Source organism: Drosophila persimilis, unplaced genomic scaffold (genome assembly GCF_003286085.1).
Source record: "Drosophila persimilis strain 14011-0111.01,24,50 unplaced genomic scaffold, DperRS2 tig00000697-arrow-arrow-pilon, whole genome shotgun sequence".
Taxonomy (NCBI): domain Eukaryota; kingdom Metazoa; phylum Arthropoda; class Insecta; order Diptera; family Drosophilidae; genus Drosophila; species Drosophila persimilis.
The window spans coordinates 331435-354189 of NW_020825338.1; the positions used below are offsets into that span (position 1 = coordinate 331435).

A 22755-nucleotide genomic window follows, 5' to 3' on the forward strand; every position below is an offset into this window, starting at 1 on the left:
TAATCAACTTGCATGACAATTACAAACAAAATCAAATAACAGCACAACGAGTGGGAGTGGGAGTGAGTGAGAGAGAGAGAGAGAGAGAGTGGGAGACGGAGAGACAGAGACATAATCTGTTAATAATTATTCCATGTAAACCGATTCATTTTGTAGATTACACGAATCACGAACGTGACTAGAGCCTGGCGAATTGTGTGTTGTGGCTGCCACACGCTGCCTGTGTGTCCTTTTCTGGCTCCTCTATCTGGCCATCTCTGTCTCTCCCTCGAGTGGAGTCGCAGAGCACGCTCCCAAGTAGGCAACACACAAAAAGGCCAAAACAAGGTCCTATTCCCTTTATTTGATTCTCCTCCAGCTCCTGCTCCTCCTCCTGCTCCTGCTCCCTCATTGTGTGAGTGTGAATTGTGTGTTTGTGTGTTTGATTATTAAACGGCTGACAAAGAGCACAGGTTGACTTCAGAGTGGGCGTGGGAGTGGGAGTGGGAATGGAACCTAGAAGGTAGTCCTTGAATTGGAAATGGATGCGAGACAGATTAAAAGATTATTTTAGGTCCCGCGGCTGACATTCTGACGTTTCGTTCCACGAGAGACCCAGAGAGAGAGAGAGAGAGAGAGCGAGGGGGTGGCGGAGGGGGGGACCACCCCAAAGCGAAAGTCGAGAGCTGGGCCAGCGCTAAAAGGGTTTTTTCTCCCCTGAATTCATAAAACTTTATGCCCAAGAAAACGGAAAATATATTTAATTAAATTTCATCGATTTTGGCCTCTTCAGAATCTGTCTCTGTCTCTGTCTCTCTCTCTCTCTCTCTCTCTCAGCCTTCTTCTGTCTCTTCAGAATCTATCAATTACTTAATTAAAAATAGCCAAAAAATAAATAAATTCTGGTTTATTATAATGGAATAATTGTTCGGTGTGTGTGTGTTTGTGTGTGCGGAAGAAAATCGAATTTCCCAATGAATTATGGCCTGACGAATGGAGAGCCATAAAAGTGATAGACTGAAAGGGGGAGGGGGAGGCGGGGTGGCGGCGTGGCTGGGAGGGAAGTGCGGTCGAAGGTGCCAATAAAATGTCAGGCTATAAAATGTTAAATACAATTTATATTGCATGCATTTGTACTTTACAGAATACACTTGGAATAACTGTGGACAGATCTTGAATGCCACCAGAAAAAACACTTTACTTTCCCAGAGCATCTCTGGATGAATGGATGGGCGAAGGGGATGGGGGCTGGGGGCTGGGGATGGGACGAAAGTGCACTCAAATGTAATCTGCAGAATGAAGAGCGACGGAGCCCCTCCTCCTCCGCCAGCTACTGCTCATCCGACCTTAAGATACCAACTAATTCTCGCTCAAAAGAAAATCTATATTTGCGCAACTTGTTCTCCCAACAGCTCTGAAAGTTTCCATCAATCAATTTATAGAATTATCTTTTCCTTTACTGTCCCATATCTAATCCCAAGAAATCTGCCTTCAGCATCGTATCCCATCTTCAGATTCAGGTGTGCTTACAGTCCTTGAACCTCAACGCTAAGGATAGTACTCGTTTTGTTGCAATTGCTTCCACTAATACGACCCACAAGCGACCCACAAAAAGGCCACAGGGAATGCCCGAGAATGCAAAAACAAGATACATGTCGTGCGCGTGAAGAGCAAAAAAAAAAAAAGGTAGATTATGTACAGTTTCCCCTGCTCCACTGTGGCTGAGCAGGGGGATTTTTTCGACCTCTCCTCGCTCGTATGAAAATGCAGCAACACGAGCCGTGCAGTCAACAACTGTGCAACAGAAGCGTAATGAAGGAATTTGACTTTGTGGCTGCTGAACTGGATAACTGTGGCGGCGGGGAAGGAGTGCAACAAAATCGGGCGATTTTTTTCATTACGATTGCAATTGCGACTGCGAGCAGAACGTCCCTCCGTCCAGCCACCGCCCACACCACTGGCCGTACTCGTACTCCGTCCCGTACTCGCATAGAGCTATGAAAGAGAATATGGAAAATACAAACACCAAAATATGGCATTTTTTCCGACTATCCGCTGGCAATGCAAGTGTAAAAACGTTAAATTGTTTAAATATTCATAAAAGAAAATTCAATCTTCCACACACACAAAATATTTAATAAATAAGAGCAGAGGTGTACAAGTATTTATTCAATACCGAGTTTTAGACGAGGATCGGATCGGATATACACGAATTGTGATACCGATGCTTACACGAGCTGAGTCGATGGAAAGTTTAAATTAGATGTATTTTCTGCAATATAACTATATGTATATATTTAAACCGATTATCAGTGCGCTGGCCGCATACAAACCAAACGCTAAGAGGCTTCCCATCGTCCGGAGGAGGGCCCGGAGTTGGATTTTGTAATTATGCGGAAGGAAACTCACCTGTAAAGAGACAATGGGTGGGGGGAAAATTAATTAGAGCTGCGCCCAAGTCAAAATATGGTATTGTTAGGCTGCTGGGATTAGGGCAATAAGCATACGAGATGGACACTGCAGACTGCACTTGAAGGAGGGCTTCAGCAGCACTGGAGTGCTCTTTTGTCCAGGATGGAGTGGCATTGGGAGTGGCAGGGGGGGTGGCAAGGGGGGTGTGGTCAAGTGGCAGCTACTTCTCCAAATTGTGTGTACTTGTGGGCGCCCCAAGACGAGCGAGGGGCAGCTGCTCGGAGAGATGATTTAGGCAAATGTCGAGCATTTATTTTCGGCTGCCCCGCACTCTCGGCTGTGTGGGGCATAAGCAATAACAATGTTTTCTTCATGCCGATGACGATGAACTCGTCGCGACGTTATATGCCCAATTAAACGCCGACTACAAGCGACAAAACAAACGAGAGCCCCGTCAACAGGGGGGAGGATTTAGGGGGGAATGCGGTTCAGACATCGACTTCTTCCTCTTCCTCTGTTGTTGTTTTTTTTTTTTTTGTATTTTTGGGGGAGAAGAATCTGTCAAAACATTCCGGTTTGGCTAAAAGAAATTGACCATCTGCATTCGGAATGAAATACGAGACATATTCGGAAACGGGAATGTGGAATGGGAACTAGGGGAATGCATGGAGTGGGGAATGGGGAATGGCGTACGGAATGGGAAGCAAGGGGAACATTGCGACTCGATTTCATTGTTGACAAGGGTAACGCTCAAGACATGACACGACACGACTGTGGCGCCTTGGCATCGGGCCTGAGAATGGGGAACGAATATAGAAGTCTGAAACAGGACGGAATGATGGGATGAGGACAAAATTATGGGACAGTAATAGGGGCAATTAGGAATGAAACAGACAGATGAAGAATTCTGATAAATGGAACAACCGGAGCGGAACTATTGGGAAAGGAACATGAAATATTCACGTGAACACGTGAGGAATATGGAATATTACTGCATCGATCGTAAATGATGGATAAGGAATAAATATTCAAAATTTGTTGCGGAACGGTACTAATGGTTTGGAACATTAGTTTGGAACATATAACTCAAAATGTATAACAAAAAATCATCACGTGGAATGCTGGAATGGAAAGCTATTTTTAAAAAATTACAGACTACACTAAAAATTCATGGTACAATAAAAATGGAACATCAACGGAACTACAAGTCAGTAGTATATGAAAAATTAGAAGAGTTTTTCTAATCAGTTACCGAAAACTTTGGGTGGCTGTAATTTAAATTATTTATTTGGCGGGGCGAAAAACTTTATACGCTCGATCTATTTCAAGGTTGGCGAACAACTAACGTTTCTTCACAATTCAATCTCTTACTCTAGCTATCCTACGGTGGCAAAGCGGGGCGAATTCGCCAAGAGCGAGAGAGCGAGCTTTTATTGCGCTCCCGCTTTGCCCTAGCCTAACTTACACTAGACTTCATAATTCATAATTCCATCTATAACTAATAATTGTGGCCATGGATGGAAGGTCACGCAACACCGGCCCCGTTGAACGCCTGCATCGGCTTCAACACATTGGGAGCGGCGCTAATTTGTGTATGGGCCGCCGAAAAACCGCTCCAGTGCTAGTCCTTATTTCGACGACCCTGACCATGCCGTCCTCTCCTGCGTGCGTGGCTATGACCCTCCCTACGAGCCACTCCTGAGGCGGCAGATTGTCCTCGGCCACGATGACGAGGTCTCCTTCCTCGAGGTTCGGTTGCTGCTGGTGCCATTTGCCCCGAATTTGCAGCCCCAGGACATATTCGCGGGACCATCGCTGCCAAAACGCTTGCCTGACTGACGAGACAAGTCGCCATCGCCGCAAGCAACTGAGACTCTCCTGGTCCGGAGTCCGCAGTGCTGGGGGGGCGATGAGCGACCCGCCTGTCAGCAGGTGCCCGGGTGTTAGGGCCTCGCCGTCGCTTGGATCTTGGCTGATGGCTCCCAGCGGCCTCGAGTTCATTATGGCCTCGATGCCGACGAGGACTGTGGCGAGCTCTTCGGCGGTTAGGAGCGCGCTGCCTACCGCCCGTAGGAGTAGGCTCTTGGCAGTTTTTACACCTGCCTCCCATAGCCCTCCCATGTGAGGAGCTCGCGGCGGTATGAACGCAAATTCGCATCCGTTTTTTGACGCAAAGTCGCGAATTGCGTCTCCCTGCTCCTTGAGCCTGATCCGCAGAGCGCTGAGATGGCGGCTCGCTCCGACGAAGTTCGTCCCGTTGTCGCAATGAACGACTTGGGGATATCCTCGGCGCCCGACGAACCTTTGAAAAGCCAACAAAAAAACAATCAGTGGTTAGATCGGAAACTATTTCTAGGTGAACCGCCTTGGACGCAAAACAAACAAAAAGCGCAATGTATGACTTGTATGGGGGCCTTCCGCGAATTTTCAATGTCGTGTGCACTGGTCCACAAAAATCAACGCCGCAAATTGAAAATGGGCGGAGAGCACGGAGTCGATCTGCGGGTAAATTCCCCATGAGTTGCGTCAGCAATCGAGGCTTGCATTTAAAACAGCGCATACAGGATCGAACTGTCTGACGGCAGACCTCCTGAGCGTTCACTATCCACACGCTCTGTCGAAGGATGCTCACAAGTGCTCGTGGGCCGACATGAAAATTCGAATGGTGCAGATGACGAATATAGCTTCGCACGAATTGCGAGCGCTTAGTCAAAAGCAGAGGAAACTTGGCATCGTATGATATAGGAGCTTTAGCTAGTCGCCCCCCCACTCGCAACAACGAAAAGTTACACCAAGTCCCTGTGTCTTCATGGATGAATGGGTTCAACCGCTGAAGACTAGGACCAATTGTAGATCCTTTCCTAACCTTTTCGATTTCTCCTTGATACTCGTGATGCTGGACGATTTCGACAATTTTATAAAAGGCTTCATTGTATTCGGTCGGTGAGATAGTTTTTTCGAATTTTAGGCTTGGGTCTTTACATTTTCTTATAAAGCGGAACACATACACGAACACTCTAAGCAGTTTGAGATGTGACGAGAATCCCTCGATGACATCTAACAGCTCCGAACTTCGCACAGCCGCGGTCAGCCCGACCGCAGTCTTCCTCTTTTCCAGCTGAAGATCATCGGAGTGTTCGAAATGAGCGTTCTTGGGCCAGTTTTCTTCTTCCTCTTTCAGAAATGATGGTCCTTCGAACCAAATTGACTGAACGATTTCGTCGACGTCACAACCTCTTGAGACAATATCTGCTGGGTTCTGTTTCGTGGGTACATGCCGCCACGTAGCATCATCTGACCACTCTTGAATCTCAGCCACTCTATTTGAAACGAAAGTCGACAGCGACGATGGATGAGACCGGATCCAATGGAGAGTTACCTCTGAATCCGACCAATAAACGACTCGTTCAATGGGCACGTTTAATAGGGGCTTGATTCTGTGACAGAGATCTGCGAGAAGGTGAGCGGCACATAACTCAAGCCTTGGGAGCGTTTTGGTCTTGAGCGGCGCTACTTTGGATTTCGAAGTCAACAATGATACTTTTAAACCTTCTGCAGTTCTGCTACGTATATAGACGCACGCTCCATACGCTCTCATGGAGGCGTCAGCAAAGGCATGTATTTGAACCGGTGACATCGGATCGGAATACACAAACCGAGATATGGATATGTCTTCCAATTGAGATAGTGTATTTTTCAACTTATTCCACGCTGTTTCCAAATGCAGCGGGATCGACTCATCCCAATCTAGTTTGTTAAGCCAAAGCTCCTGCAATAGGATCTTGCCTTTTATAACGATAGGACTTAATAAACCTAGGGGGTCAAACAACTTTGATGTCACCGATAGTATGTTCCGTTTTGTCGCTCGGAGACCCATAACTGAATTGTCAATTTTGAACTTAAAGGCATCGTCAGTAGGTAACCATGAGATTCCTAACGCCTTTGTCGACTCTGAATCCGAGATTGTTATGGGTTTGGCTGTGCTCTCAGATGCGGTGATCTCGGGTGAGTTTGAAAACCACTTAGTCAACTCAAACCCTGCGGTCTGAAGAACCTGAGACACTTCGGACTTAATTGCCCTTAGCTCCTCTACGCATGCAGCACCAGTCAACAAGTCATCGACGTAAAAGTCGGACCCAATAACGTTAGCAGCTCTAGGGAATGAGAGCTTCGCAGACTCACTCAACCTTTTCAAACACCGGATAGCTAAGAATGGGGCTGGTCCAGTCCCATAGGTTACAGTGTTGAGCTTGTATAATCTCAAGGATTCAGAAGGGTCTCTTCTCCACACTATGAGCTGAAACTGCCGATCCGCTTCGTTCACCATCACTTGGCGATACATCTTTTTAACATCAGCAGTCAGGGCAAACCTGTGCAGACGGAAACGGAGCAGTGTCGAGTATAATTCCTCTTGAATGGTAGGTCCCACCATCAGAATGTCATTTAAGGCCACCTGTGAGGACGTCTTGGACGAAGCATCGAACACGACTCGGAGCTTGGTAGACGTACTTTGGGGCCTCAGAACACACTGATGAGGGATTACGTAGTGTGGAGTAGACGGAATCGTATTGTCAGTAGGAGACATATGACCTAAGGAGAGGTACTCTTCCATGAATTCCAAGTACATTTTCTTCAACTCAGGGTCACGATGCAATCGTCTTTCAAGCGACAAAAACCGCCGTTTCGCAACCTCAAAGGAGTTTCCTAAACAATTTGGATCTGATTTAAACGGGAGCCTTACTTCGAACCGACCTGATGATAGTACCTGAGTCGTCTTACGATAGTGTTCTTCACATAGCTTGTGCTCAGGTGTGGCAATTTTCTTGGTAGATGGCATTTCTTCCAGTGACCAAAACTTTTTCAAGGTCCTATCGATGGATACTAGCAACTCTTCACTGCAACTCAAACTGTTTGTAATTTGAGGAGCAGAACTCCTGGAAACATATTTTCCCGACACAACCCAACCAAGAAGGGTTTTCTGAAGAGTTGGAAAGTCAGGACCTTGTTTAATTTGACCAACAGCTAATAATTCAAAGAACGATTCTGCTCCAATTAACATATCTATTCTTTGTGGCTTGTAGAAATAAGGGTCTGCCAGTGGTAGGTTCTCTGGGATTCGCCAGTCAGTCACATTCACTGACTGGTCAGGGTGATAACCTGAAATTGATTTCAGGATCCAAAAATCAAAGGAGAACTCACTACCATTTATTCGCGACTTCACCACTGTGTGTATTTTATCCTTTACTTGGGAATTAGATTCACCAATTCCAAGCAAGTTAATACAGGACTCCTCTCTACGGATCTGTAAGCGATTAGCGAGGTCCTCGGTAATGAAATTTGTTTGTGATCCAGAGTCGAGCAGAGCTCTGGCCAGAATGTGTTCACCGCTCTTAGTTCGGACGCTTACGATCGACGTAGCCAGAATTACCCTGTCCAACGCTGTCGCATGCAAAACATGTGACGTGGAAGGTTGATTCTGATTTGATGGAGGAGAAGGACTCTCTTGGGGTGGTGGCAGCGCGAGACTATTAGCCGACACTGTGTATCGATGCAATAATGTATGATGTGAGCGGCTGCACACTCGACATTTATTGGCTTTGCATTTTACAACAGCGTGGCCTTTTCGCAGACAATTAATGCATAGGGATGCCGACTTAGCAAACTCAAACCTTTGCATCACCGAGAAACGCGAAAATGAAGGGCAATTTGACACTACATGGTCTCCTGAATTGCAGTAGCTACAAGTTTGCTGAGTTCTACTGTTGGTGGAAGTGGAAGAACAAGCAAATGAACTGCGATTATGTTGCTTGCTTGGCATGACTTTGTCTTGCCTTGGCTTGGTCGATTCTTCAGCAGACAGATGCTGGTATCGACGATTCAAGACTTTCTCAAAGTCGGACCAAAGCGGCAACTTCTCATAAGTAAGCTGTTCATCCCACTTTTGTTTCGTCACTGGGTCGACTCTGTTTAAAACGAGATGAATGAGCATTGCATTCGAAATTGTTGTATCATCTCCGATCGACAGTAACGATCCGTAAATCGACGAAACAGTATCGATTAGAGTTCTTAGAGATGATGCAGATTGATGCGACATTCTCGGCAGATTGAACAATGTGGAAATATTATTCGTGAAAATCAAATAATCGTTGTCATACACTCGTTTTAGGCCAGCCATGGCCTTTTCATAATTTGCCTCGGTGACTTGGAACGCCTTTATTGTTCCTAATGCTTCATCAGAGAGGCACGAAATCAAATGATTAAATTTTTCGATCACCGGTATGCTGTTGTCGCTATGGACTAGTCTTTCAAAAAGGCTAATGAAATTTTTGAATTCCGAGTGTTTACCACTAAATTTGGGTAATGCCAATTTCGGAAGTCTAGCATGAGTTGGGGCTGAAGAAGACACTGGCTTCGTCTCGCTTGCTGCATCAAAGGCGGCGATAAGCGACATTATCTTTCCTTTGGTGACAATTATCAGCTCTTCCAACTCGGCTGCATATGCATCATCACCTGTTATATCCTCGATTTGCTCCTGCAAATGGTTAGCCTTTTCAATTGAAGCATTCAAACAATCTAATCTACATTGTAATTCCGGTAATTGCAAAGGAATCGACCCTTGATCTAATCGATCCTCTAAGCGGCGAATGCTTTTTACTCTACTTTTGAGCTTAATCTTTAAGTCTTCAAGAGTGGGTTTACTTTTTTCTGCCATAATGGTTGTGTTTTTATTTATATATTTATTATTAATATTTTTTTTTTTTTTTAATTTTAAATTTTTGAACGAGAACGATAATCGAAAACGAATTTTAATTGAATGTCGATGCACGAGGTATCAAGGGAAAGAGTTGTTGCAAGTAACAGCCGAAAACAATATACCCGTTAGATACAGGGTAGCGCGTCACTTGGCAAGTAACAGCCGAAAACAATATACCCGTTGGATGTAGGGTAGCACGTCACTTGGCGCACCGTTAAGCTCAAGAGCGGCAACGAAAATTCTCCCAACAAATACAACGCAAGCAGCAGTGGAGAAGCGAAAGCGAAAACGAAATAATGCACCGGTGCTGCTGCTTGTATGTATGTGTGGATATTTTCTATACGCCGTGGCTTGGGTGAACGAACGAACAAACTTTGTTCTAACGACGAGAAAGGTAGAACAAAATAAAATGGGGGGGGGGGGGGGGGGGGGGGCGTTGACAGTGATTGCAGTAAACGAAAGATGTATGTATGTATGTACATATGTATAACTGTTGCGTCCAAATAGCGGTTCACATATGTATGTCTGTTTGGGTCGATATGTATGTATGTATTTATGTTTTTAGTTATATTTATGCAATTAATAACAAAATGCATGCAATCAAGCTCTACTATATATGTATCATACGTCTGTGCCTAGAATTGAAGGCGATGTGCAATGTATTCATCACAAGACACCTCAAAGAAAGATCTGAATGTCTTTAGCTCAGCCTTCAATTTTCTGCACAAATACCTCTGATTCCTCTTTTGGATTTTTGAATCCAACTGCTACTTTCCTGTCTTTTTCGCAGGGCATCCCTCGGCGGTAGCAGAATTGCACAAAAATTATTGTTGGCGCGACCGACGCGATGATATTTTACAAAAATTGATTGCCGATTGCACACACACACGACGCGGGCAACGAATATGTTTGCATATGTATACTGCAATTTCTTGTGTCACTGTCACTTGTTTTTTGTTGCCTATAATTCACTTTACAGTCCACCCGGGGGCGCCATGAAAAATTAGAAGAGTTTTTCTAATCAGTTACCGAAAACTTTGGGTGGCTGTAATTTAAATTATTTATTTGGCGGGGCGAAAAACTTTATACGCTCGATCTATTTCAAGGTTGGCGAACAACTAACGTTTCTTCACAATTCAATCTCTTACTCTAGCTATCCTACGGTGGCAAAGCGGGGCGAATTCGCCAAGAGCGAGAGAGCGAGCTTTTATTGCGCTCCCGCTTTGCCCTAGCCTAACTTACACTAGACTTCATAATTCATAATTCCATCTATAACTAATAATTGTGGCCATGGATGGAAGGTCACGCAACAGTATACATATAAAGAACGGTGGAAATGGATCATCAAATTATCATGGAGAAAATATCAGCATGCTAATAATATTGTGGAACGATCGATAAGGAACGTTGGTTATAGAACGGTGGGAATATAACGGTTGGTATGGAACGGTGGGTATGGAACACTGGTCCTTTAATCAATCAGAAGTGGCAATAAATTAATCAAATCCAGAATCGAGTCAGAACCAAGGATATCATAGAATCGAAACCTGCTTCCGGGTCGCTTTTCTTGCATTTCGGCTACAAATTGTTGCTCCTTCCTTCAGCCCGATTGCGGCAGTGTCTCGTGTGCCGAGTGCCGTGTGCCAAAAGCCAAAGTGGAGGCAAACAAACAAAAACTGACTGTCGGGGACTCCGCCATCGGAGGAGAGCGAGTAGAGGACGTGGACGTGGTGGCATGAGTAAACAAATAAATAAATAAAATCAAATAAAAATTGAGGGAATCGAGATGGAGAGATGGCGAGGCGACCCTCTCAAAGGAGAACGCAAGGAATTGCATTGCCGAAACATTTGCAAGGGGTGGCGCCACCGATGAGGGGGCCGCGCGCGGCATCTTGAAAGGTATGCAAGACGACAACGAGAGAACTCACTCGAACAAGGCCAAAGGAACTTGCGGGAATCGCTCATATTGTTGCGTGGCATTCGGGGAAAATAGTTGTACTTAAACTTGAAGAAATCTTCTGTTTATGTTTCCGTTGAAACGTAGGGAAAATCCATAGCTGAACCCTTCCCCAATGCCCTCCCCCCTTCCTTCCCTTCCCGCCTCGTCTCGATTTGGTTTATATAAATAGGCCGTCGTCATCGTTGGAGCCTATGCAAAGCAGCAGAAAGGGGGAAGCAAAAAAATAAAGGAAATTATTTTTAAACCAGGCATAAGAGCAGCATAAATCTTCTAACAGAAGGAATATTTTACGCCGGCCATCCCGACCGTTCCGACCATTCGCATACAGATACTAGTATTCGTATTCGTATTCGTATTCGTATCCGTATCTGTATCTGTATTTTGTGTGCGTGAGTTGCACAAATTCATTTGAAGTCCCAGAACAGGGCCCAGGAAACGTGCTAAGACAATTGAGCCAAATGGCTTTGCTGACCATCCTTGGGCTTTGCTCAGACGCAAGCTCTGGCTCTGGCTCTGGCCTCTAGGTTCCCTTTGGCACGGCACGCTAATGGACATAATTATGCTGGGGCATGGGGCAGGGGACAGGGGCCAGGGGGCAGAGCAGGCCCGAAGGGGGTAGGTGGATTGGGTAAACCATAAACCAAGGACCAACCTAAACGACAATTAATGACAGGGCATGATAGATAAAGCCAGGAGAGAGAGAAAGAGCCACAACTTGGCCATAACTGATCACAGCAACAGGAAAACAGGGCCAGACGGAGACGGCAACCAAGTGCTAGATACCCTTCCAGATCCATCTTTTCCCCACGTCATCGTCAGAATCGTAATGCCCCCCCTTCTAGTAGGGTATATCAAAACAGAATTAAAAGAGAGAGGGGAAGCAGAGGGGCTCTCTCTCTCTCCCTCTATCTTTGAACAAATATGGACAGGAAAATGCCGATGGAGGCCTGCGACTAATGACTTTTAAATGCGTTAAAACGACAATACCAACGCAAACACAGAACCCAAGAGCCCAAGAACCCAAGAACCCAAGAACCGAAGACGAACAAAACGAGAACAAACCAAACAAACACAAAACTGGTAAGAGATGGAGGGAGAAACAAACACAAATCTGGTAGGAGATAGAGGGAGAAACAAACAGAAGCCCAGAAGAGACAAATGGAGGAGGGTACGAACCATCTATAGAAGAAAACCCTGAGACCCTGAAGGAAAGGGTCTTTGATCTATTCCCCTGCACATTTTCCGGGCAAACACCAGGAAAACTTTCGGACACACGTTTTCTTTGAAAGTTTCTTTGATGTATTATTTTTGAATTTGGAATTTTCTCCGATGATATTTGTATAGTCCAAGCATGATCGTGGAAACGAATCGGTCATAGAGATTAGTCGTAGAATGATAGATCTCTGAAATACATACGTTATAAAGAAAACCTCGTTGTAAGGGAGGTCGCCATAGAGAAGTTCGACGAACATCTTTAAGTTTTTTTAGATCTTAATAGATCTTAGTGTTTCGGTGTGGGAAGCTCTGTAGAACTTTAATCAAATTTCCGATTGAGTTACAGTGTACGTAAATATGTGTATGTGTATGTCTTTACAGCAGTCGAACACAGAAGTCAAAGGTCGGTCTCTTATGCTAATTGTCTCTTTGCCCCGTATCCGTGCGTCGTAAAGCCATGCCCGTGTCCGTCCCTTGGGTCCCCGGGTTTGTGACCTGCGTCTAGTTTTTGTTTTAAATACAAACTTCCTGTTTGGATTCCATCGAATCGAAACCAAACGAATGAACGAACAGACAAAATGTTTGTGCGTCTTCTTTTTAAGCGTACGAATAGTATGAGTGTTCGTATGAGTATTCGTAGTATTTCGTACGCTTCATTTCGGGTTTTGTTTTTAAGGGATCTTCAGTTGTGGCATATGGAATGGGGGAATGAAACGGACTGCTGTGCAGAGTGCAGTTCCAGAGAATTATGATCAATTAAAGACAAGATCTTGTGTGTGTGTGTGTTTGTGTGTGTGTCTGTGTTTTTGTTCACTCAATTCCCAGTCTCGATCGCAGGCTTCCACTCTTTCTCCACTCTGTCTCTGTCTCTGTTTCTGTTTCTGGTTCATCTTCATTCCCATTTCTAGATATTCTATTTATGGACATTTGGCATTTTAATTACTACAAAAACACAGACTAAATTGTAGATAGAAATGGTAATGGATAGGGGCAGGGTGGGGGAGGGGATAACTTGGGAACACGCTCCGGCAAAACATCTATCTATGTATCTGTCGCGATGGAAAAGCCCCCGTGGTTCAATCCGTAAAGTGGCACAGTGGAAAAAAGAGCTTTAACGATGAGGAATGGAACAACAAATAATTTGACAAACGAGTGCTGGAAAAATTGTTGCAAAATAGTTGCAGCGGCAACCAACGACAGAGGCAGTGGCAGTGCCTGAGAGAGGGAAAGGGCAACGGCGCAGAATGTGTCTGGAACGTGGGGGAACGCGCGTCCTGAGCAAACAAACAACAATCTGAGGAGGCGATGAGACGGCAGGGAGCGCTGTTGACGCTTCCGTGTTGCTCTCGCGCACACACACACACACACATGTAATTATGTATACCCTGTAAAAAGTATTCAAGGGAAACAATAAGAAGATCTTATGGAGTCTCTATTTATGAATCCTCGAAGGATTCAGGGAATTCTCTCTCAGATTTCCCCAAGTATTCCGATTTCTTTTCGCTGTTCTTTGTACAGGGTATATCCGTTTCGAGGCTCTTCATGTCGTTACTTCATTCTTTTCATTAACAAACAGAAGGAGGAGGAGGAGAACAACGGTGGAAAGGAAGGAAGCACAAGCAGAAGAAGAAGGAGGAGGTGGAGGAGGAGTAGAAGAGAAACCTGCGCCCCCAACCAGGAAGTCAGCCACGTTGCACACACACACACAGAGGGACACTCATATACTCCACTCGGAGAGGGAGAGAGCCCGTGGGCACACGAAGAATCCCTCTCGCGTTTGTTTTGTGAGGTTAGGATGCGCTTTAAGAGCGGTTTTCGGGGGGACATGCGGCGGCAGATAGGAACTCCCCGTGCATTTGGATGAATGATAGAACGAGAGATAGTCGCATATCAGCGGTTGACCCTCCTGTGCATTTTGTGCACCCCGCGATCCTGATGTCCCTTTTCCGTTACCCTTCCTCCCCAGCACACCATCCGACCGTACTAAATCCACCGCTAAGCTACAGTTTGTGGTTTTTTTTTACATTTTCTTGGATTTTCCTTTTTGATTTCCCTCTTTCTGACTTTTGGCGCTCCGAGGCATTACACTGAACTACGACCAGAGAAAATGTCCCTATTTAAAATTCGATCTAAAAATGTATGCCAATATTAGAGATGATTCGATATCTTTCATATTTAATTCAAATATATTTCCCAAATATTGAGTACTTTATATTTTTTTAAGGGTTTAAGATTTAAGAAGAATCTTACATTTATGTTGGAATCAAATCTATTTAATCTTTAATTTAAATATGGGTGTGTTTTTCTTTTTACTAAGCCCTGTTTCTCTGCGTGTACATTTCACAGGAATTTCAATTTTTTAAGGACCAGTACAGAGTGGCTTCTGTCTTCTAAAAAATATTATCTACAAGATTGCAGAGTCTGGCTGCGATCGGTTCATTCGGTTCGCATCCGCTCTCTTTCACAGAGTAGCTGAGTAGTGGCTGTTGTCGTGTGTCGTGTGTCGCGGTACGTAAGCCGCTTTGCGTTCCACTCCCACCGTTCCTACTGCACTACACATCATAGTTGTACTCCATTAGACTTTGCTACAAAAACTGAGCTCATAAAATGGAACATCTTTCCCTTTCCCTTTCGCCTTTGCTTTATTTTTTTTCTGGCATTTTACGAGCTTTCTGTGTGAGTTTCTGTGTCAAACATGTGTGAAACAGACCCCACCACCAACCATCCCAAAAAACAAAATCGCCCTGCCCCACCCTTACCCCTCCCCTCTGCCTACAGCAGCCACCCACCGACTGCCTGCTGTTTCTGCTTCGGCTTCTGGTTCTGCCTCTGGATGCTGTGCATCTTTTAATTACAAGCCCAAAAAGGGCGGCGGTTGGAGGAGTGTAAAAGATTTGATTTATATGCGAGGACTTGGCATTTATGTTCTCTGGAATTATTTTAATTTGGTCATGGGAAGAGAGGGAGAGGGAGGGACAGATGCACATACATGCAGAGACAGGGACAGGGGAGGAGAGGGTCTACTGTGTGCAATCTAATTACATCAGAAGTGGGCCAAAGGTTGGAGGTCAGAAAAGACCGATCAGCCGACTGTAGGGGTTCAATCAGTGATTAAAACATCAGAGAATCAAGAATTGAAAGGGAAAGTACTCGTAATCGTGATTTCATGGCATTCATTCAAAAAGAGATATCAAAACTAATAAAAGATACACTCAAACGATAGAAAAGCAATTGAAACCCTCTCGAGGACAGCATTTGACAGCATTGTATTGGTAGAAATACCTGCAGTTCGAAGATACATATATTGTATAGTGGCACTTATCCTGATGTGAGCACCAATCAGCACTTTCGGATGAGCGGAATATTCAATATTTGGCCTCTATGGCGATTCGAGCGCTACAACAGGCTCTCCCTAGTTCGTGGCGACTTTCGTTCGGGAGTTAAGTCCGCATTTCGTTGACCTTCAGATGACCAACATACCACCTCGCACTCTCAGCCATTTTATCTGTATCTGTGTCTCTTCTTCGGATGATTCAACGTGCCCCGCCCGCTTGGGCTCTTGATAAATAACTGCATTCATGCCTCGAGACCCCCTGCCCCTATGGGAGAGGCTTTTATATGCAAACGAGTCATGACAGAATAAACAACTCGCTTGCGAAGAGGCTCCCAATAAAGGGAGATTTTCAGGGGGCAGGGGGGTGGTTGTGATAATTGCCGATAAACAGAGCCGTGCAACAAAATATGGGGAGAGCTGAAGATCGCCAGCAGACAGAAGCTCCTCCTTTGCACACCCTCTCTGGGGCATGAGCAGGGGGAACACCCTTTTAGTGTAAAGGGTATAGGGTATATACCGATCGATGTTTGGTTTTTGTGTTTTTGCTCTTCTTTAACGTATATTTAATGAGGCGAGACATTTTTAATTGAAGCTCAATTAAGCGACAGAGCAGAGGCCAAAGCAGAAGTAGAGCAGAAGGGCAGCAGGGAAAGCCCAGAGACAGAGACAGTGGCAGCGACAGCGACAGCGACAGCGACAGAGAATAAAAAAGCACAAGCGCAACTGCAGCAGAAGATAAGGAAGCAACAAAAAACAGAAACAGAAACAGAATCAGCATCAAAATGCAGCTGCAGCCAAAGTCAAAGCCAAAGCCACGCCAAAGCGGAGACAAATGGAAACGCAGCAACAGAAATGCAAAGCAAAAAGCAGCGCCAGCAGACGAGCAGAGGAGCAGCAGCGTCGTCGGCAGAGGGTGCGGCAAAAGAATTAGAAAAACAGGCCAAAAAGTTGGAAGTACTTGCCAAACAAAGACGCAGCTGAACAGCAGGCCATCTACTTATGATACACAATATAAATAATAATAAATTCGATCTCAAAAATATACTTTGAATAATCCTTTACGGGCATATAGCAAATGAGTGTTAGGGGGCGACTGATAGTTGAAATTCCATCAAATGTAAAACCTTTGATTCACAGCTGTTTTCAATCAGCTGATCGCTTCACACTGTATTACGCTTAATCGCTCATGAGGCAACGCAGCTGCCACCTCGTTCAGCCAGTGCTTAAGTCCCGGTGACGGTGACACAGCAGCTCAGCTCAGCTCTGCTCTGCCCTGCTCTGCGCCTCTCTTCTGCTGCTCTTCTCCCGCTCTTCGCTACTCTTTTTTTTTGATGTTGCTTCTGCGGGTTTTTTTGTATTTGTTTTAAAGAAAACCAAATTTAATGAAGCGAAAACACCATTAAAAAATAAGTAAAAGTAAAAGAAAAGAGTGAAAATTAAAATCAACATAAATGTTGAAGAGATAGGCGCTCATACGTGTGTGTGTATGTGTGTGGGTGTGTGGGTGTGGGTGGGACGTGGAGCCGCCCCCACATCAAAACCGCTTTTCACACGAAAATTTCACGGGGGCCTAAGCTCTCGAAGGGAAGGAAAAATCCGGCTTGAAGACTTTACATGCTCTAAGCTGAATCTCAGATGCTCTAACCCCCAAGCGTCTGACAGGCGATTTATATCCCGAGAATTTCCAATATTCGGAAAACAATGGCGCATATTTGTGGGAAAAGGGCTAAAGTGGTCTCTTTACTGTCCATAAATTGAGTGAAAATCCGAAAGGAAAACGATGTAATCGCATAAGCAAAACCAGAGGAAGAATTTAAATGAATTATATTTGCGCAATTATTGAAAAATTCACTTAGAAAACGGAGAAGAGGCAAAGAGCGGGGTAGCGGGGTAGCGGGTGGGTGTGTGGGTCGTGTGGTAACTGCTGAAAAAGGCGAACCGTCATGCGGTGTAAATATTTGCGTAATGCCACAAAAAGCAACAGAAAAGCAGAGCAGACCAACAAAAACATACTCAAAAAATAAACAAGAAAGTAAGACTACCTTTCGTAGGGGGGCACCGACACTATAAATACCCTCGAAGCATCGCTAAACTCATGAGGAAAACCAAAAGAAAACTCCAGATTGGGGGCTTTTAAATACACAAAAATAATGAATAAAATAGAATTAACTTTGCTTCAAGCGTAAATATTTTAGGATATATGTTTAATCTATAAATGCATAGATTTATTTTAAATATGAAATATATTTATTAGACTTTGACTGTGACTTTTATAAATTTCCACTCTCTCTGTGAAAATTTATTGGTATTATATGGTATTATATGGATCAATCCCAGCCTCACCATCATACCCCTAGTCCAGGGCATCAAAAAGTGCAAACAAAGAGTGTGAGAAAGTGTGTGGCAGAGCCAAAAGTTGAAAGGAATGAAAAATTATTAAAAATTATAATTAAATGTGATAAAATTTTCGTAAATACTCGTAAATAAACCGAAAGTCATTAACGACGCAACGAAAAAATATATATATATATGTATATTTGAAAAAAGGAAGCACATAAAAATATAAAAAAAAGAAGATGAAGAAATTGCAAGGCAGAAAGCGGGAGAAATGAAAGAGCACAACAGCAAAACAGCAAAAGCAAATAAAACAATTATAACAAACGGCAGGAGAGAGAGAGAGAGAGAGAGAGAGAGAGAGAGAGAGAGAGAGAGAGAGAGACACAGAGAGGGAGCGAGCGAGTGGGAGAGTGAGAAAAACAACTCAAGGTGTAAGAACCAGTCTCTCGTCTCATTCAATTTGTTTTCTCACTTTCTGCAACATTTTCTGAATGAGTTCCCAAAACAAAAGTAAAACTTTGACTCTGGAATTCGGCTGAAAATATTTGCTAGCCTTTAAGGAAAGTCTTTGCAAGGATGAAGCGAGATTTGAAGGACAGTTTGTAGCTAGGATACAAAAGGCCGAGTCGGAGAAAAGAAGACTTTTTGGGAGCTTTTTCCGAATCCAATTTCTTAATCACTTTCCGTGCCTCTCGTGTCGCAATGGAGAGCTCCCTTTGGCATTCGCCTTTGGATTTCTCGAGGGTTAAGATCCAGTTATTTACAGCTTTATTTTTCATCTAATCTGTCAAACTGTCGGCAGTCCCACCGTTCTTGTTCAACTTTAATAAGCAAAATATCTATATAGATTTCGCGACTTAACAAATAATAATAAGTAGCTCTTCCCACTCCCCATTCCCCTCCCTCTTCGTCACGCTCAGCTGCGACTGAAATTAAAAATCGAAAAGCAAAAGCAAAAGGAAAGCGACAAAAAAAGAGCCAAAAGGTAAAAACAACAGCAAATGGAAAATTCAGCATCGGTTTTTCTCGACTACGATTACGTTAAATGAATATAAAAGAGGTAGAGAGAGGGAGGGAGGGGGCAATAAAGAGCCCAACAGAAGTAAACAAAAATTACGGCATTAAAATTAACAAACGCGAAGAAAATGCAGAAAAATAGGTGGGAATGCGGGAGTATGTAGGTGCGGTTGGCTTTCCCAATGATGATGACCCAACGGTCCCCACCACTCACCCACTCATCCACTGAATCGTTGAATCGTACCCTGGCGCCACGAGGGTATTATGATTTCCAGCAGACATTTGCATCGTAAGGAGGGCACATCCCCAGAGAGTAAACACATACATGTGCAAGAATCAAAGGGCATCTGTAGTCGTCTAGTCGAAATATATAGCAACAAGAGAAGATCGAAATAAAGACAAGAAGCTACACCGCAAACTCGAGTCGAGCTTTGCATTTGCTGAGAGCCGAGGAGGGCAAGCGCCCGAATGTTGTTGCTGCTGCGAGAGAGCCAACGAAGACGGAGCAGTGGGAACTGCTGCGAGAGAGCGATAGAACAAAGAGCAGTAGGCATCGCTGAGAGAGAGAGAGGGAGCGCAACAGAATGCAGAAATTGCAAGAGCATGCATTGCGAGAGAGGAGCAAAGCTCGTGGATAAAATGCAGATCAAGAGATAAGACAATTGCGACTGCGCCCAAGGCACAATGGAAACGAAGTGGAAGCAGAGAAGCGCCAAATGGATATTTCTGAACAGAAACAATTCGATAGTCGATTCGATAGCGCAATAGTTCCTCAGATTTTAGGGCTAAAGCTCTTCGGATCATTTTGGGAAACCAATCCAATCCACGAGAGTAACCGAAGGTCCTACCTATTGTTTCCCTCTCACCTTTCTATCCATTCATAACTTCTAGACTTTTCACAGACTCTGCTGCAGATCGGATCACTATATCATAGAACTTCAATGGGAAGCAATTATTTCCAAAGATGATATCATCTGTTTAGCTCCGATAAGAAACATGAATGTGCCAGGGTACCTAAAGCACCGTTAGCCCACTGAGATATGTACCGAATCAAAAGGTTATCGCAGCAGCAGCCTACAATCCACCCACAAACAGAAGCACAGTCGGGGATTCCCACAGAGAAACGAGAAAGGGGCACCCCGGATAGGAAGAAACAAAAGAACAAAAGAAGATAAAGAAAAAACAAGTTAAGGAAGCTGCGATAAAATGCATCAGAACAGTTGATGCAGAAAGTTGATGAACCAAAGAAAGAAAAAAAAGAATATAAAAGAGATGAACAAAATGCCGTTTGCGCTCGATGGAGCCCGTTATAGATGATGAATAGAATCCTAGGGATCTAGAGAGATCATCTGCTAAAAATGCCACATGGAACACCTGGGATATGGATATCCAATGGATATAATTAATTAAAATATCCTCCGTATTATTCGGAAACTTCGTATGCAAATCAAATATACTTTTGCAATGAAATTGTTAATCGGAGAAATTGATTGGCATTGTTGGGGGGAATTTTTTCAATAACTTTTAATCAATCAACTGATTAAAGTGGAGAGCTTTTACTTTACTTTATTGAAAAGCAGCCTAATGGAGTCCCTCGTCCCCGACCGATGCATCGCCCCGACCAATAGTATACCCAATTAGGTCTATAGATACTTATGTGTGCGGACGTGGATGTGGATGTGGATGTGTGGATCTGGATGTGTGGGAGGCAAAGTGAGTGCAATTAAAAGTTTACATTGCCCAATCGTCCTTTCAGGGCGGCCCAAACAAACAGAAAGCAGAGACACTCGAATGCACAGCACAGAACAGCACACACACACACGCACACACGCACGCACGCACACATCCGAGCAGACAAAGAGCTTAAGCAAACAAATTTGCCGAGCGCAAACTTTTGCCACTGACTGTGCAACTGGTTGGCAGTGACTGTGTGCGTGCGTGTGTGTGTGTAGTATTTGGCATGGAATTCTGTGGGGGGGCATCTCTGTAGCCCAATGCACATGTTTTGTCCTTTTCTTGCACTTTATTTTGCCTGAAATTTATGTCAAATTAATTACGAAGATGCTTTCGCACGAGAAAGAGTAAGAGCCGCACGACAGTAGAGATACCCTTCAGTCATTGTGGGATTCCACATACCCTTTAAAGGTTTATAACAACTTTTCTTGAGTGTTGCACGAACACAACATACCCCTCGTTGCACTTGAATGCTGGGTAGCAAAACTGTAACAGAACGAGGCAGCAGATGCCTCTTTGTTTGGGTGGTCCCCACGGGGGGTGGGGGTACTCGTGGTGGGGACCACTTAAACTTCGATTTAAAAGAGCGAGGCATGCCCCCTCAGCCCATCTCCCTCTCACCCGCTCGTTTGTCAATTGTCATACAATTTGCGGCGACTGTTATTATAACGGTGAACAAACAAACCGTCAGACAAACCGACAGAAAGACAGCCAGACAGACAGACAGACAGACATACAACAATTGGGACAAAGAGCTGAACAACATAATTACCACATAATTATATAAGTATGGGGTGCCACGCCACCCCCACTCCGCCCCTCCCCTAATGCTGCTCTTCTTTGGAGCAACGACAACAACTACAGAAACAACAGCCACAATAAAAAAGAAGACAACAACAAAAATTACATCAAAACGAAAGTTTTTGCTTCGCTTTGATACAACAATTTCTTCATTTTTTTTTTTGCGCTCTTCCACCGCGAGGGTTAATGAATTTTAGGGCGAGGCTTGAGACGCATCCCCGAGATTGCCCGCAAAAATGTTCCCATAAGCGAATGGACACAATTGATACACGAATGCAACGAACGGAGACCATTCGGCAACGATCGGAGAAATCGTTCATTTCAATATTATTTGAAATCTATTAATGTTAATTTTTAATTTATTATTTTTAATTTATTATTTATTATTTTTAATTTATTATTTATTATTTTTAATTTATTATTTATTATTTTTAATTTATTATTTATTATTTTTAATTTATTATTGATTATTTTTAATTTATTATTTATTATTTTTAATTTATTATTTTTTATTTTTAATTTATTATTTTTCATTTATTATTTTATCAGCCTTATATTTAGTCGAGTTATTGCTTGATTTATTATCACCGTTACTTATTAATTGTCAAATTGATTTAGTTTATTAATTAATTATTCAATATCTCAGTACGCATTACTGGAAACCCAGTTGGAAATTCCCATTAGCACGTGAAGCTGGGAATCGATCGATCCGCAAGGGTATCTCAGACTTCGGTTAGGCTTTCTTTGTGGCGTTTTTCAAAGCTTTCAATCGGTCAACCCTTAAGCACCTCCCGCCCCTTACAGTCGCCAGTTTAGACAGGAAAAAATCTCAACAATTGCATGAGACATGGTCTGGTAGACGGGAACGGAGGGGGGAGGGACCTAGTCCGGATCCGAACTCGTATCCGAATCCGTCTCCGACTCCGGCAGAGACTCGAAAACATTCCATGGGAATGCCAAATGCTTGGCCCGCACGCAAACTGCAAATAACTCAAATATTTAGTTGAACAATGAACAGACAAAAGCCAGAGACAGGGAGAGGGACAGGCAGGGCCTCGGGCGGGGGCGGGGTAAATAGGGGCTGAAAGAATCTATGCCACTTACCCCAATTAGGGGAAGCGACTGTTGGGAGGGCTCCCATCGGAGCGGCGGATGAGCGGGAGAAGCGCCACCAGAAAGCAGGCCTAGGAAAGAGTCTAGGCAAATGTTGCA

At 44.1% G+C, this 22755-nt stretch overlaps 1 protein-coding gene across 1 annotated transcript in view; it reads right to left on the bottom strand.

Moving 5' to 3' along the window:
- LOC6602761 (protein sidekick) overlaps nucleotides 1-15164 on the bottom strand; it is a 72223-nt gene extending 57059 nt beyond the window's left edge. The window contains exon 1 of the mRNA XM_026991919.1: nucleotides 15110-15164. Coding sequence (XP_026847720.1) covers nucleotides 15110-15164 — 55 coding nt within the window. The remainder of the gene's footprint in view (nucleotides 1-15109) is intronic.
- Nucleotides 15165-22755: the final 7591 nt, after the last annotated feature.